General features: G+C 41.1%; 1 protein-coding gene across 1 annotated transcript in view; it reads left to right on the plus strand.

Moving 5' to 3' along the window:
- The window catches only part of slc4a4a (solute carrier family 4 member 4a), a 45,523-nt gene continuing 30,329 nt past the window's right edge, over positions 1-15,194 (plus strand). The window contains exons 1-4 of the mRNA XM_041042858.1: positions 1-73; positions 707-804; positions 6,460-6,533; positions 11,608-11,781. Coding sequence (XP_040898792.1) covers positions 788-804; positions 6,460-6,533; positions 11,608-11,781 — 265 coding nt within the window. The 5' untranslated portion in view covers positions 1-73; positions 707-787. The remainder of the gene's footprint in view (positions 74-706; positions 805-6,459; positions 6,534-11,607; positions 11,782-15,194) is intronic.

Genomic DNA, 15,194 nt, shown 5'->3' on the forward strand with positions numbered 1-15,194 from the left:
CTTCTTTACCTTCATGCCACCGCAGGGGTGACAACAAGAGCCAGACACACAGCCAAAGACCAAAAACACAGCGGTAAGTCCTCATACAACTTATCAACGTAAACTTATTTCTGAAGGCCTTGTGTGCATGTGTGAAGAGGCGTCTTGACTTTAAATCACCATGATTTCTGTTCATTTTTCTGCAGCGACCTTGTCTGGTTGGTGCGTAAATGCGCAGCTGGAGTGTGTTTTGTTTTGGTTCTTTGGGACATTTACAATTCTTAGAATGCATGTAGCAGGATTTATTGGACAAATTCAAACTCCTATTCTCTTCACGGTTAGACTTTTGGAGCTGCATGCTGAAAAATTGTCCTGAAAATTTTCCCAGGATCACTACAGCTTTTGTAATGATTCACAGAGTGTCAGCATGATGTTTTAGTGTGTTTTTCCAGTTTAAAATGTGCCTGTGGTACTCCTGTAGTAATATTTTACTGTACTGTGTTTTCAAATCTCATCAATCATTAATTTTTTGGACGATTAGCAGGTGCATTACAAGTCCTACTTTGACACCTGTGCTGTGTCATATCTCTGAATTTGTTCATGGTGTCACTGCAGCTAAAGAGACTTTCCTTTCAGTCACACGCTCTGGTTGCAGAGCTATATGAAAGAGTGTGCACTGAATCCACAGAGAGCAGAGAAATGACCTCTCCGTGTGTTACTTTGTCAGGTCAGACATCAGCAGCCGCTCTGGTGATCCGCTCTGCTCAGCACATTCAATAAGGAGGTTTATCACAGGAAACCTGAAGAGATGAGCGGCAGCAAGAAGTAAGTGACTTCAACAAGCTGTACAGGAGTGCTTCTTACTCTCCGCAGGGCTACTTGACCTTATATAAATTGAAGAGACACCTGTGTGTGAGTGAGTATGAGTGTATGAGAGCTTACAGACAGCTTCTGATGCTTAATATGAGGAGGAGTAAATAAATGCTTATAGATCAGGTGCACTTCAGGGGCAAGTGTTGCGATAACGAGATCTGACAAGTTACAACACATTCTCTGTCTGGCAAACAGGTGACATTCATACTTTCAGTCAGCGCTGGAGGTCGGTGGACTGTAGGTGACTTTGCTGCAATTGAATCATTACATCTGATCTCAGCCGTGAGCTTACGAATCCCCTCTGTGTAAGCAAACAACACGAGGCTGCACGGGAACTCGCTCCTCAGCGGTCCTTAGACGTTTGATCGCGTTAAAGTTTAAGCATCAAGACAAGAACAGCCATGTAATTGCTTTACTAAGATCGTAGCCTCGGAGAAAATCACAGCTCAGATACAAGTGTGCGCAAACCAGAGTGACCCCAAACACACCACCTTTGCTGCCTTAATGCTGAACAATCACAGAGGCATGAAATTGGTATATATTGGATCTTAGAGGCAAATGGGCTTCATTTGATTCATTTATGCATCTTTAAATCAGTGACTATGACCAAACTGAGGGCAATTTGGGTCAGTCATTAGCCCAGATGATGCTGTATTACTGAGATATAGATTTTTTTTAAAATTTACTCCAGTATTGCCGATATCCCCACAGAGCTGGGCAACAAATACATATTAAATGTCTCAGAAACTGATTGAACTAGCCAGTCAGTACAGGGTCACCTGAGTGATTATAGAAGGCGATTTGACATTTATCTTAAGGATTTTAGAAGCACTGTTTCAGGGCTTTAAAGCACAATTTGCTTCCCATGTGACTCCCGCTTATTTTGAGTAATCAGTTGGAAGTTTTTGTGTAGTTTTTGTGACAGCTACCGAGACACAAAGTTTTGATTTTCAACCTCATGCGCAGCGAAACCTACAGTCAGACGAAAGCCCAGTGTGGCTATCATTTAACAAAAACTGTAGGTATCCTTTTATTGTGTGGCAAAACCCTTTGAGCTGCTGGGAAATCTGATATCCGCTGATATTTTGCCTTTGTTGCATTAGGGATTTAACTTTGCAAACTTGATTGGAGTACAGAATACCAGATTCATGACCTGGACACATTTACTCATATCTCCAGTGATGATTACAGCAGACACTGTATACCATAACACAGACCTGATGCCTTGAGGCTGTTTGATGTTTCCATGGTTTGGACACACAGTCGACAGTTGCATCAGCTCGGTTACAGAGAACACTCTCTCCTCTCTGAACAGATAGCGAATGTGGGCTGCATGCAGATCACTGTAGGCCCTACAAGGACACGTTATCTGTGAAGTGACAGACAGATAGATAGCAGTTAATATACAATCATGAGTGCAAAGTAACAGCCCGTCAAGTTTTGATTGCTTGTACAGCTTGTAATAAGGTTGTTTGAACGTCTACCTATTGTTCATCAATACACACATAGCTTAAAATATTGATTAAAGGAAAAATCCACTTAACCACCTGACCTAGCACACCCAAATGCACAGGTATTGGTGATCTAATTTGTACTCCTCCGTTCATTTTGTTCTTTTCCATTCTTCTTGCTCCCTGGGCAAATGCCATAATGTCACTTTGAGATATTTCCGGTGCATCTGTAACAGTTTGATAGCAGAAAACGCTTCAGTTATCTAAACTATCAAAGGCAGAGGTGAGACCAAGCGACAGTTTAAAAGTTATAAGTAAAGGAAGTAAACAAAGTTAGATCAGATCACATCCAATGAAAACTCCTGAACTTTGGCATTAAGTGTGAGAGAAGTGATATTATGTTGATATTGTTGTTGTGTAACTTGAAACAAAATTCAGTTTTGCCTGAGTTGTTAATGAAAGTTAATGAAAACTGTTAAAACAAAGAATCAGACCTGATACCTTAAGATGACTGCTTTCTGCGGTCGTCCTCCACTGAATGTGGGTGTGAGCTCTTTGCAAAAGTGAATTACTCCCAGTGGACGTGGTTCAGTGGCATAACAGTTTTAATTGATGCTTTAAAAAAGAGCTACAGCAAACGTCACCTTCAGCTGGGGCTAACTCACGCTACTACACCACTACAGGCCAATATCTGCAGCCTCTGGACTCCACAAGTGTTCAAAGACAAGATTTTGCACTGTTTCTTAAACTGATGCTTTTCTGTTAGAGCCATTGAACACAGATTATTAAAACATGTGGTGGACCAATCAATAAATCAATCAATCACTTATGGTAGCTTATCTTTCGTAGTTCAGTTTTAAAATCCAGAGTCTGTTCTCATCATTCTTTCCTGTTGATTACAGCGTAATCTTCAAAAACAAAGCTTCATCATTTCTGGGTGGATGTCAGAACCACAAAAACCAAAACCAGAAACTCTGCCAACTGAAATTACTCCCTGCTCTCTGCTGCTGAAATGGGTCTCCAGACGTTCCCTGTCAGGCTTTATTCTGACTGTTGGCTGATTGTTCTGGCTCAGGCTAAAACTGATTATACTGTAAGGAGAAAGAAGAATTCAGGAAAAGGTAAAACATTATCATCAGGGCAACTTAATCATATGCAGGTAAAGGGAAGCTGGAGAAGATGTGTTGTTAATAGTCAGCTGTGCAGTGTTTTGATTAAGTGGTGAAAAGCATTCTGGGAAATGTAGGAAACCACCTTTTTAAGTAGACACTGACAAAGCAGGGCAGGCGGGGGCAGGGGCGGGGGGTAAATTTAAAATGAAGTACACAGTAACTCTTGGATTGCACACATCATGACAAATGGGTGAAATGACTGCAGATAACAATGACAGTGGATTTATACTTTCAGTCTCTTATCATATCCAAAGCAAAAAAACATTTTTTTTTCTTGCTGAATAAGTTTACTAAAGCAAGTTGTTGTCCTCTCCTTCTCTGATAACATGTTAAGGTGCAGGCGTGAGTGGGCCGTCGCCTCAGGCTCAGTGGAGTTTGGCCTGTTATGTCCATGCTTGTTCTATAGGTGGCAATGGAGGGAGATGGAAGGGCAGGACTGGTAGGGAAGCTGGTGAAGTGCAGAGATAAAAGGCCTCAGCTTTTAACTGTGGCTGAATCATGGGGTTGTTTTAAAACTCCTTACAAAGTTGACCCACCGGAGACAAACTTACAAATCAGTGCTAAAGCCTGATGAGATGTTTTCATAAAAGATTCATGTGTGATTGTGTCAAAATTGTTGGTAATATTAGTATTAGCAGTGGTAATTTTAATGAAGAGCAACTGACCCAGCTCCTGGAAAGATTCTAAAGGTGTCATTTCATTTTTCCTTTTTTACCTCGTATTAAAGACTAGATATGCATGTTGAGCTCTTAGTTTGAGACAGAATAAAAGCCTTTCAGCAGTGGAACACACTGGTGATGCCATTATGTGCTGAGAATAACAAAAATGACATAACAGTCCACAAGCATGAACAGCTTTATTTCTAGAATAATTGTAGTTGGTGAGCTCAGTTTCTAATGCTCCTAAACACAGGAAGTGACTCAGAGTTAGCCGTTTATTTTGTGCTTCAGGAGTGTTGATATGGCCACAGGGTGGCTGCTGAAAACCACCGGCAAGTGTCAAAACAGCGCTGATTGCATAGAAATACAGATTATAGTGTTGATTTTCTGAGTCTCAGAGTTTAAATAACACTCAGTTTCAAACGCTCTTTTTCTTCCTCTTCTGTCTTTGTGTTTTTTTTTTTTTCAGAAAAAAAATGCACTGATCTATTGAATCTATTGGTCTGTGTTATATGAACTTCATGCAGCATGATGCAGTGAGCGGAGAGAGAACCAAACTGACTCCCCTCATGTCAGAACATCTCTTAGTAAGACACTGAATCCCAGCCAGATGGAAGAATACTGTTCTCCAGCTGACCTTTGACCCCTGACCCCATTGTGTCCAGGGTGTGTCTCTGCCCTTTTCCCTGCCAGTGCACTTTGACCCAGAATGGATTAAGTTTCTGTTAAAAATGACTGAAATTATTAATGGGATTATTATAACGTATATATCCTCAGATTAAGGGATTACTGGACACAGTAACAATGTTAAATTAGTGTTGAATTAAAAAAGAAAAAAGTAAAAAAAAAAAGAATTGCCAATTCCAGCACTCCACTTCTCCTCCAACTTCTCCCTCCACAGTTACTAACATTAATAATAATAATTAATATTATCATTATTGTTGAACAAGCTGCTTTTCTGAGGCTCCAAATCACTGTTAATTACATTTTTTTGGACATTTATGAATTAAATTAAATTAAATTATTTCTTAACAAAAACACAACAATTGTTGTTGCGATTGTTCCACAGAACAAACCAATTTGTCTGTGATCCCATTAGGGTAAAACCCAGAGCTTAAGTAGTTCTGGTATTACTTGACATGGTGTGCATTTGTGTGTCTGTGTGTTGTGTTGGTGGTTGAGTAGGGGGGTGGGGGGATTACACTGGGAGTTATAATGCATTTATAATCACCTATAAAAACAATATTTGTTATGTTTAAATGATCAAATGATAAATTCTGAAGTTCATGTTTCTGACTGCAGGGACTGTTTCCTGTTTTCTGTTTCCGTGGCAGCCGCTCACTCAGCGTGCACACAGATGACTGAAAACACAAACAGCATTACACGCAACACAAAATCAAACAAACAAAGCTTCTTTTTAGCTTCGGTCCCGGTCTGAATGAAACATTTTTTCAATCTTTTTCATGTTGATGTTTGTTGGGAAACAGTACGGGCAGTTTGAGATGTGGACGAGTGTGTGTGTGTGTGTGTGTGTGTGTGTCTGTGGAGTCGTCTTGGAGGGCAGTGGAGGCTCCTACACTCCAGCCTGTTACGGGTTTGTGTGTGTGTTGTCACTTAAGTAAAGCCGGCGTAATCCTGTAAGGGCGGATGAGTAGACAGACATGTGATGCCCCACTTGTTTCTTAGGTGGAGGGTGGTGAAGAGGGGGGCTGGCAGGCATTACCTGCCAGATGGAGAGGCTTTGTAGTGTGTGTGTGTGGGCGAGTGACTGATTAGACACAACACTAACATACTTTTTCCACATATTTTTGATTTTCCCAGTAATAAAGCACAACACCTTGATTCGGTGTCTAACAGGTGAACTGGGGACTGAGCCAGATCCAGATTTTGATGGGTTCCAGTCTCAGTCAGTCTGGCGGTTTTTTTTTTTTTTTTGCACATGACCGGCACCAGCCACTCCGGCAATCGCACTCAATTAGCAGAGACTTCCTGTCCTCTCCCTCACCCTCCTCCGCCAGATTAAATCCATTACATCGTACCTATCGACTGCGCACTTTGCCCTCCTCAAGGACGGCACACACTCTCACCCTCCAGGATAGTTTACTGACTGAGGAGCATACACTGGGGTGCTATCTCCGGGTGTAGAGGTAGTCACAGAGGGTGTCTGTCAATGACTCTTTAATGGGTCGAGATGAGCGCCACCAGCAGCACCAGACTGAGTCCCAGTCCGAATTTACTGCAGGTGAACGAGCCAAAGCGCTATGGCTCCACGTTGTCACTGGAGGAAAAGTGTGAGCAGTCTTTCTTCCTCTTTTACTACTACAGGATGGAGGACGAGGCGGTGCTGGACCGGGGGGCGTCCTTACTCAAGCACATCTGTGACGAGGAGGAGGTGGAGGGTAAGTTTGCACCAGTTCACTTTCATTTCTCTGCATGTGAAAGTCGTAGTTTTCCTTCCATATGATCTAGAGAGCAAGGCAAGAGAAATATCAGGAAACATCAAACACTGTACATTTAAAAATGTCCAAGGTTCAATTTCTTTATGAAATAGTTTTAGTTTTTTTTTTGTATTGAGTCATTTGTCTAAAAACAGTGCAAAGTAAAACCAAACTGCTTGTTAAATTGGAGATTTCCTTCTTTTTTCCCAAATAACCTAGTTCTTCTTCTGAATTGTGTTTTGTTTCAAAACAAGGGCACTCATTGAGAGAAACAGGAAGGGCGCCATTTAGCCTTTCAGAGACAGCCAAATTTCACGCACTTCCTGCATGTACACCGTGATGCTCACCTGTTTAGCAAGCTGGCACGAGAAAGATGTAGAACACGGAGCATGTGATCCTGTGTTTACCTCACTAATCCCCTTAAAGATCTACAGGAAAACAAAGAGAAAGAAAAAAACATTCCCTTATGTTAAAATGTCTTTGATGACTGCCTGCCAATGATCTATAAGGAGTAAAACTAATATAGTAATATTATAATTTTATTCTCTTGGCATGTCGATAAGTGGATTAATGCCTCCAGGTAATGCAGTTGAGCTGCATTTGAATCTCTCATCATATCAAACTGTAGATAAAGATTTTTTTAAAATATAAAATCTTATTAAATCCATAATTTTAAAGTGGTGAAGTGAGATTTAATAACACAGTCAGACAGCACATGTAGAGTGGTCTTTTTTATGTAGCTGCTGTAGTATTTCTAAATTAAAGAACCCAGCTTTAACTAACAATTTATTGTAGCTCTTCCTTGCAAACTTTCTGCTGCTGAATTTCTCTCATTTCAGCCGATTAACTGTAAATTTACTCAGTAACAATAACAGAAGTTCTCAAGGCAATTTCCATATAAAGCAAGTCTAAACCATACTCTTTATAATATTAACATCAAGTCTGCGTTATTTTTTTTTTTAAGTTACATGATCAGTTTGCTTTAATGCAGAGTAGACTTTTCAAATTCTACTTTTTAAGTAAGTTTCAAAAGTCTGCTAATTGATTTTTGTGAATCAATGGCTGTAAAAACAGCAGCATGGTTTGTGAACTGTGATGTAAGGTATGTCTGATTTGCTAAAGCATGCAAAAAAAAACAAAAACAAACCCTGGAATGATCCTTTAAGTAACTTATTTGTACACATGACTAACAGAAACAGGGATAGTATTCGCACAACAGTGTCCCTCATGCTGGAGACATCAACATTTTGTCAGGTGTCACCTCAGCTTGAACCCTGCTTCGATCTGTCCAACTTCCTGTGCGTAACCAGCGTCTCAGCTGTGTCTGCGTGTGTCCTCGTCTCCACTGAGCTCGGCGTCTTCCCCGCTGCTCGCTCAGAGCCGGCCGACTGATAAAAAGAACAATAACAGATGAGGTAGCTTGACATTTGTCACACTGCACAAGATAAAGCTCTGTGAGTGGAGCTTTGGTCTGACGGCCAAATTATCTCAATCTGATGCTGATTAGCTTGTGTTTTCACTCCAGTAACATTTTGGTATCTGACCCTGCGTCACAGACAATGATCAAAACAGAGGATTCAGTTATGCAGCTCAGGTCCCACTTTGTGACCTTTGGCCAATTTTTTTTCTTTTAACACAAATAACATTAGTACTGTAGTTATAATGCCTATTAGATGGGCTCTCATGCTCATACTCACATCTGGTGTGAACTTATGTTAAAGTGATGCATGTTTGTATTTCTGTGATATAACTCAAAGTTTTACTGCTGAATCAGAAGCTAATAGGAAGAGTAATAACATCTCCTAAAAGAAAATCAACGATCAACATCTCCAACAGTATATTTTGAAAGCTGTAGAAGTATTAGCATGCTGTCAGCGCTGTGTGGCGTGTTGCCATCCTCCCCACTGGGCAGGTCCCAGCGGTGCGGTTACTGGGGAAACTGGCAGTGGCGTTGCCTCTCCTCAGAAATTCTAGTGAGCTAAACAAACCTCCCAGCAAATACAAGGATTTCATTTCATTCAGTGTGTGCTCACGGGCAGCTCCAAAAGAAGTTCTTCTTCCACCCCTGAAAAAAGAAGAGGAAGTCGCGTTACAAAGCTGCTCTGGCAGTGTGCAAATCTTCCTTTCCATCCCCTTGACTCGACTATTTTTTATTCCTTCTCCTCCATCACTCTCTTCTCTTTCTCTCAACTCCTTTTTATTGTTGCCGTTCAGCCTGTGCAAACGTCTTCACGCTCTGCTTTATTGCTCATCTATCAGCTCTAATGGGTGTATAGTCTTTATGTCCCTCTGTCTGACTGTGCCTCTGCTCTTCTTTGTTGCCGTCCAGCCATCTGCTTCTGGATCTTGTTGTAATCCTACTGCTTCTTTAGTCCACTCTAATATTTCGTTATGAAACATTAAGGTGCTAAATCTATTAAGGCTTAAGTTGTGTCGCTTAAAATTTGGTCTTTAGTGGATAGAATGGATGGGTAATCTTCTGATTAATTGTTTTAACCCTAATATCAAAATATTGACATTCCCATATAAAGATGGTTGTATGCTGAAATACAGCAAACTAGAATATATTACTTGGAAAAAGTCAGAGTGCCTGCGAGGAAACCTGTAATTTTTGTGAGTGAGAGTGCTGGAAAAAATAAATCTATTGTGAATGGTGGACAGTAGCTCCAGCATCAGCATCACTCCGGCCAACTTGGACCTGAGCCTCCAACCTGACCCTGACCTTTCTAATGTTGTCAAACTGGCACAAATCAGAGTGCAAAATAATGTTGGTATCACCTTTACAAAACAAACTCCATTTGGACATCCGGTGAGAATAAACACAGTCTGAGTTGCATCAACTTAGAGAGTTTTTTTTCCTGGAGTAGGTGAGTTCTGTTCTTATTTTTTTCTTTTTTGGCCCATGATGCTGGCAGTGCTTTAGTCTCGTTTGATTGATCTTGCGCCCTGTGTTTTCATGTTATCACATAAACATGGGACAGGTGCCATCTTTGTTGAACCAAAAGCCTAGTGAGCAGCAGCTCTGGTGTGGGTGATGCTGGTTTTGTCTCCCTTTTTTTTTTTTTCTGTTGTCTGTTTTCTTCTGGAGAGTCCTTCTGTCTTTGTCTCTGTCTTTCTGTCTCTCCCACATTTTTTTTCACCATTTCTCATCTGTTTACCGGCATTGCTGTGTTTGTCTTTCATTCTTCCTGTGCCACCTGAGAAGGGAAACAGACTGATGTACTGAAGGAACTCCTGATGTTTGCAATGTTTACTCCAGGAAGTTTTAAAGATTTCTAATAAAAGTGTATATTTTCTTAGTTGCTCCTCAATAGTTGTGGGATAAAGTTCAGCCACATCAACAACAGTGAAACTACACACTAATGTCCGATAAGCAGTATTTAACATCAGGAGTAACACTGCTCAGAGCTGTTTAGATCTTCCTCGTCTCTGATGCTCAGTATTTCCTTGGTATGCTGAACCGTCTGTGTCAGTGAATTTAGATGAACCCCTAAAACACAAGGCATTGTGGTACGAGTGAATAATGAGCGCTGTTGTGCTTCAAGAGGGATCATTGTTTGTTGTGTTGAGGGGTTCAGCCACTTCCTGGTTGGGTCATGTGCAGTGCTTGGCTCAGCGTTACCCGACCTGCTGGAAAAGGCGACGTTTGACACTGATCGCATAGAGGCTTTTGTTTCAGCAGAACTTTTGATGTTTACTCTGAAAGGTTGTTTTTTAAAAGTCTTCCTCTGCTTAGGAAGCAGACGCTTGTGGTTTCAGAAGTCTGGTCCAGGTCGTAGGTTTCTGGGGGCCTGCAGGTATTAGAGAGAAGGTGAATGTGAATTATTGATTATTATTATTATTATATAAACATCAGCCAGCTTATAAATTATTGACCACAGTGGGTATTTTGAACTGTCTACACTGGCATGTACAGGACTGTATGTGTAGAAAACTAGCATTAGAGTGATAATCTTCATAAAATCTTTTAAATATTAAACACTTCCTTACAGACCATACAGTTGGTCACCAGTTTATTAGGTACACCTAACAAACACTAATGCAGTCGAGAAATCAACTGCAGTGACTTTTCCAGGGGCTCAGGAACCATTTCAAACACTCGTTACCTGCATTTAGACGAGAAGAACCAGGGTCTTCATTTAGTTCCCCATGTTAGTACGGTCCGATGGCCCAGGGACTGCTGGAACAAAACACAGTTGTAGTGTTGAACACTGTGGATTAGCATACAACTTCATTCACACAGTAAGCAAACACTGGGTGCCACATTAATCCATCGCCAGCTCCCAGTAAGACAAGCTTAATGAAAACTAATGCAGCCTAATACAACAGCCCAGCGACAGTTATCACGATACAGTTCAGTTCAACAGCACCACAAACAGCATCCTCCGAAAGGACCATGAAGTTGAACCAGCACTTCTCTAAAGCTCCACTTTATAACTTTCATGAAGTCCAGAGTCAGATACCTTACATGCATTTCTGAACATGGATGTATAGCATGTTGGCGGGCTGTACTTCCATCCGAATGGTATGCTATTACCAAACAGTGTGGTTTGCTTGTCATTATTGACCATAAACTACATATAAAACAGTGCGTCCTGTCGGTGCTGCACCAACATAACAGGGATGTAGTCATGCAAGTAGTCATGGCGTCTTCGCTGGAATGTGCTACTTCTTTTTCTGTCCAAATATTTGTTTTGACAGTGTACTGCAACCTCTCTAACCTGGCTCTGTTACGCTGTCTCGGATCTGTTGTGGGCCACGTGAGAATGTTCCCTGTCGAACTGGAATGGATAGTGGTCTAAACATTAGGTTTAAGGTTATGTACCATAATTCACTTCCTCTGCAGCACTGTAGTGGTCACGTCATCATTTTCTTCTTGTTTTGCACTTGGTTGTGTTTTGTCATTTTCAGGAAATCATCTGTGAAATTTAGGTGCATTGTTTGCATCGTAGCAGTTAGAACAGAACTGGATTTGTCAGGATCTTTAGTGTCAGAGGTCACCAGCTCTTTTTTTGCTTTTTATCTTTTTTTGCAGGTCACCACACTATCTACATTGGCGTGCGCGTGCCCAAGAGCTATCGACGTCGGAGGCGCCACCGTCGGAGAACCGGCCACAAGGACAGAAAGGAGAAGTTGACGGAGAACACCTCTGACAAGTCGGACACAGAAAACAACGATGAGGCCAGCAACAGCATCCTCAAACCTCTCAGTAAGTTCTGATGGACTCCATGTCAAGGCCGATTAGGGCTCATGTCTGTCTTCGCTGAAGGCTGCTCTCTTTTCCAGACAAAAAAGCCCCTGTAACTCCCCGTGACCCCACAGAAGTTGCTGAGTCCACTTAGTGGCCAGAAATAGCCATGCATGTCTTGCTGAGTGATGAGTCTGTTTCGACAGAGCAGAGTGAATTTTTATTGGAAGTAATGGCTGCTCAGACACAAATGTACCAGTGCTGATATGAGTCTCTCGAGTACAGTGTATTAATCCTTGTCTTTCTGGGCTTTTGTCCTTGGTTGTAGACATAAGTGTGTCTGTCTCTGTGTGCGTGCTGGTGTGCTAGCATCTATATGTGTTAGTGCTTGTGCTCTTGGTTGGCTGGAGCTTTTTCCGTCCCGTAGATTGTAAAGTGCGATGTGCCCTCAGGCGCAGCTGCTGCGGTCTGCGGATGCTCGGACAAAGAGCTCCGGCCAGTTTGAGTGAAAGTTTAGAAAGAAAGGGAGGAGAGAAAGGTCACGTTCGGTGCTTGTGAGTTAAAATGTTAAAGCGTAAGCCTAACTCTCACTGACGGCAGCATTTTTTCTCTGCTGTGTTCAAGCTCTGGTCTGAAACGGTGTGAGACTGATTTTTATAGTGTCACAGAGGTCGTGGTGATTTTAAAAGAGTATGAATTTGCCATTTTTACAATTTATGACTGTAGTTCCAAACCTGGAGGTTGTGCAGATTTATTCTGGTGACACCAGGGTTCTTCTGACAACAATAACGTGCAGAAATTTGGGAGAAAAATAGGGAATAGGAGTCTCTGATTACATGAGGTCCACGTGTGACAGCAGTCCTCTGTGAATAAGGCTTAAAACGTCCTTGGTTTCTGTCCGATCCAATAATGAGACGCGCCACTGTCATTTCTAGAGAATGATGTAATTTTACACACACTTACTTGCACATGACGTGACAAGAGAAAATACGCCAGAACTGGATTTTATAATGTGTACACATCACTTGATGTGGGGGATTTTCTTCAGGACATAAATCCAGTCAGAGAGTAGATTACAGCCAGCCCATCTGGATGCTGCTACTGCCTGTGATGGTGTGTATTTATCAAAAATTGTGAGTTGCACAGATTTTTGGCAACGTTCCTTAATCACAATCAGTATTGAATTCAATTAACATTTGATTTGAATTGCAATAATGGCTACTTCATCAGAGTTTCAGCTTTAATTTGAGCAGGTTTACCTCAATATAGAAAGAACTTATGTGCAAAAGAGCACAAGAGAGAGTTGCGATTTAGATTGAGGTGGAGTTGTCTGTCAATATAAGAAGTAAAGAGGTGACTGCAAGTGAAGAAGATAATAATAAGGCTCAGCAAAAAGCTAAAATATTTCATTTGGGTATCAAAGGTAGTTGGTTTGCTGAAATCAGCAGTTGAATACAGCAGGTTCATACAGGAAGACTAGAAAATGGCAAATGACCTGGCAGACTGAGGAGCACAAGCCTTGTGGATGCAGCAGAAAATCATTTACTTGACTGCGCAGCAGCAAGTGCACGGCAAGTAAAGAACGCTCTGTAGGTTGCAGGCAGGCAGGTTTCCTTTAGAACAGTCAAGAGAAGTCATCATGACCATAACCTCAGAAGATTCACCACAAGATACGAAACCCTGCTGAGCCTCAAAAACGGAAAAGTCCAGGTTACGGTTTGCAAAAACATAGAAAAAGAAACTGGTAGAGCTGATGAAAAAAAATCTGTGAAACAAAAATCAACCTCTGTCAAAGCCACCAGCTAACTGTCAAACATGGTGGTGGCTCTGTTTTGGCTTGGACATGTATGGCTGCCAATGGAAATGACACACTGGTGTTTATTGATGATTTCACTGCTGATGGGAGCAACAGGATGAATGCTGAGGTGCAAAGGTACATTCTGTGCTCAGACTCAGCCAAATGCATCAAAACATTTCGTCACTCAGCAGGATAATGATCCTACTCTCCTGTGTTTCACAAGAAAAATACAAAAAGCTCAGAAGATTAATTGAAGCAATCTTATACATTTTGTGTGTTGGATATTTTTTTTCCTTCAGGTTTATCTACAGAAAGACATGAAAGAACACAGATAACAGATGAAATAGTTTTCAGTGCAGCTTTAGACTTTTTTGCACCTGTTTTCCGTCTTCAAAGCCTAACCCTACGCTTAACCCTATTCCAAATTGTCTGGTTATTGAGCCTTAGGACCAGTCTGGCAGGGATGCTGTACTCGCCAAAGCGTAAAATGAATTGCGTAGGCGTAGTTTTTAAATTTTATTTTACTGTTGCTGACTGCCCCTCAATTCCTATCTAACATGGCGGCATCAAGTCTTTACTTTGCATTCAAAATGATCCATTTTCTTCTTTTCTTTGTGTGCTGCCAAAAATGGATGTGTTCTTCATTTCTTAAAAAACAAAACAAAACAAAAAAAAAAACAAAAAAAAAAAACAAAACTGAAGTCAGGCTGAAATGAGGTAACATCTACAACCCAACACACCCCGGTTTGTTTACAGCAACAGTGGTAATTCTCCATTCATGGAAAATGCGACTATGTTGGCAGGAGAATGTGAGCATTGACGTTTTGTTAACAGTCAACACTGCGGTCGTCTGCTGGTCCATACGGGCGAAACAGCGTGAATGCTGTGGACGTTATGTAAAAAATTCTGTGATGGAATTATGAAGAGCATAGTGAGGTGGCATAACAACACAAACAGAGACAATTGGTATTGTGAAGTGAATGGTTCATTTGATATATTGTATGTAAACAGACTTTTGTACATTTTCAATTCCGTTTGATGTGAAGCATTAAGTGAACTGTTGCTACTTGTTTCTTTTGAAAGTTATTGGCTGATTACATCAAAGCCAAACTCAGCACAACATTTGTGCAATGTTGAAATATCTTTGCTCCTAATAATGAATTTGTGGCTTTTTAAAATTTGGAAATCTATCCCATAATGGAATAGCAAAGTATTTCAAGATCTGTACAATATGGGACTTCCTTTTTCCTTAGATCCTACTGCAAGTGCTTCATGTGTGATGTCAAAGAATGCAAATTGTCTGCTAAATGCTGATTTCCAGTGTAGGACGCATAATTTAAACGCTGAATGGATAGTTTACGAGCGAGAGTAGCTCACTTTTGAGCCTAATATATCAGCACGTGTAGTAAATATGAGATTCCATGCTGTAAAATCCGCTTGGACTGTTGATATTGAACAGTGTCCCCTCTGTATGTCATGGCCTATCCAACCTTTCAGCGTCAAACTAGGCATATTAGCTGACGGCTGGATTTCTGGAACAGCTAGTGAACTAGCCCTCTGACCTTCCAGTGTCATTCATGTCATAGGCATTTAAATAAAAATAAAATAATTGCATTTTTTATTTTAAATTCGTTTT

The sequence above is a fragment of the Toxotes jaculatrix genome, chromosome 7, assembly GCF_017976425.1.
Source record: "Toxotes jaculatrix isolate fToxJac2 chromosome 7, fToxJac2.pri, whole genome shotgun sequence".
NCBI classification, from domain to species: Eukaryota; Metazoa; Chordata; class Actinopteri; family Toxotidae; genus Toxotes; species Toxotes jaculatrix.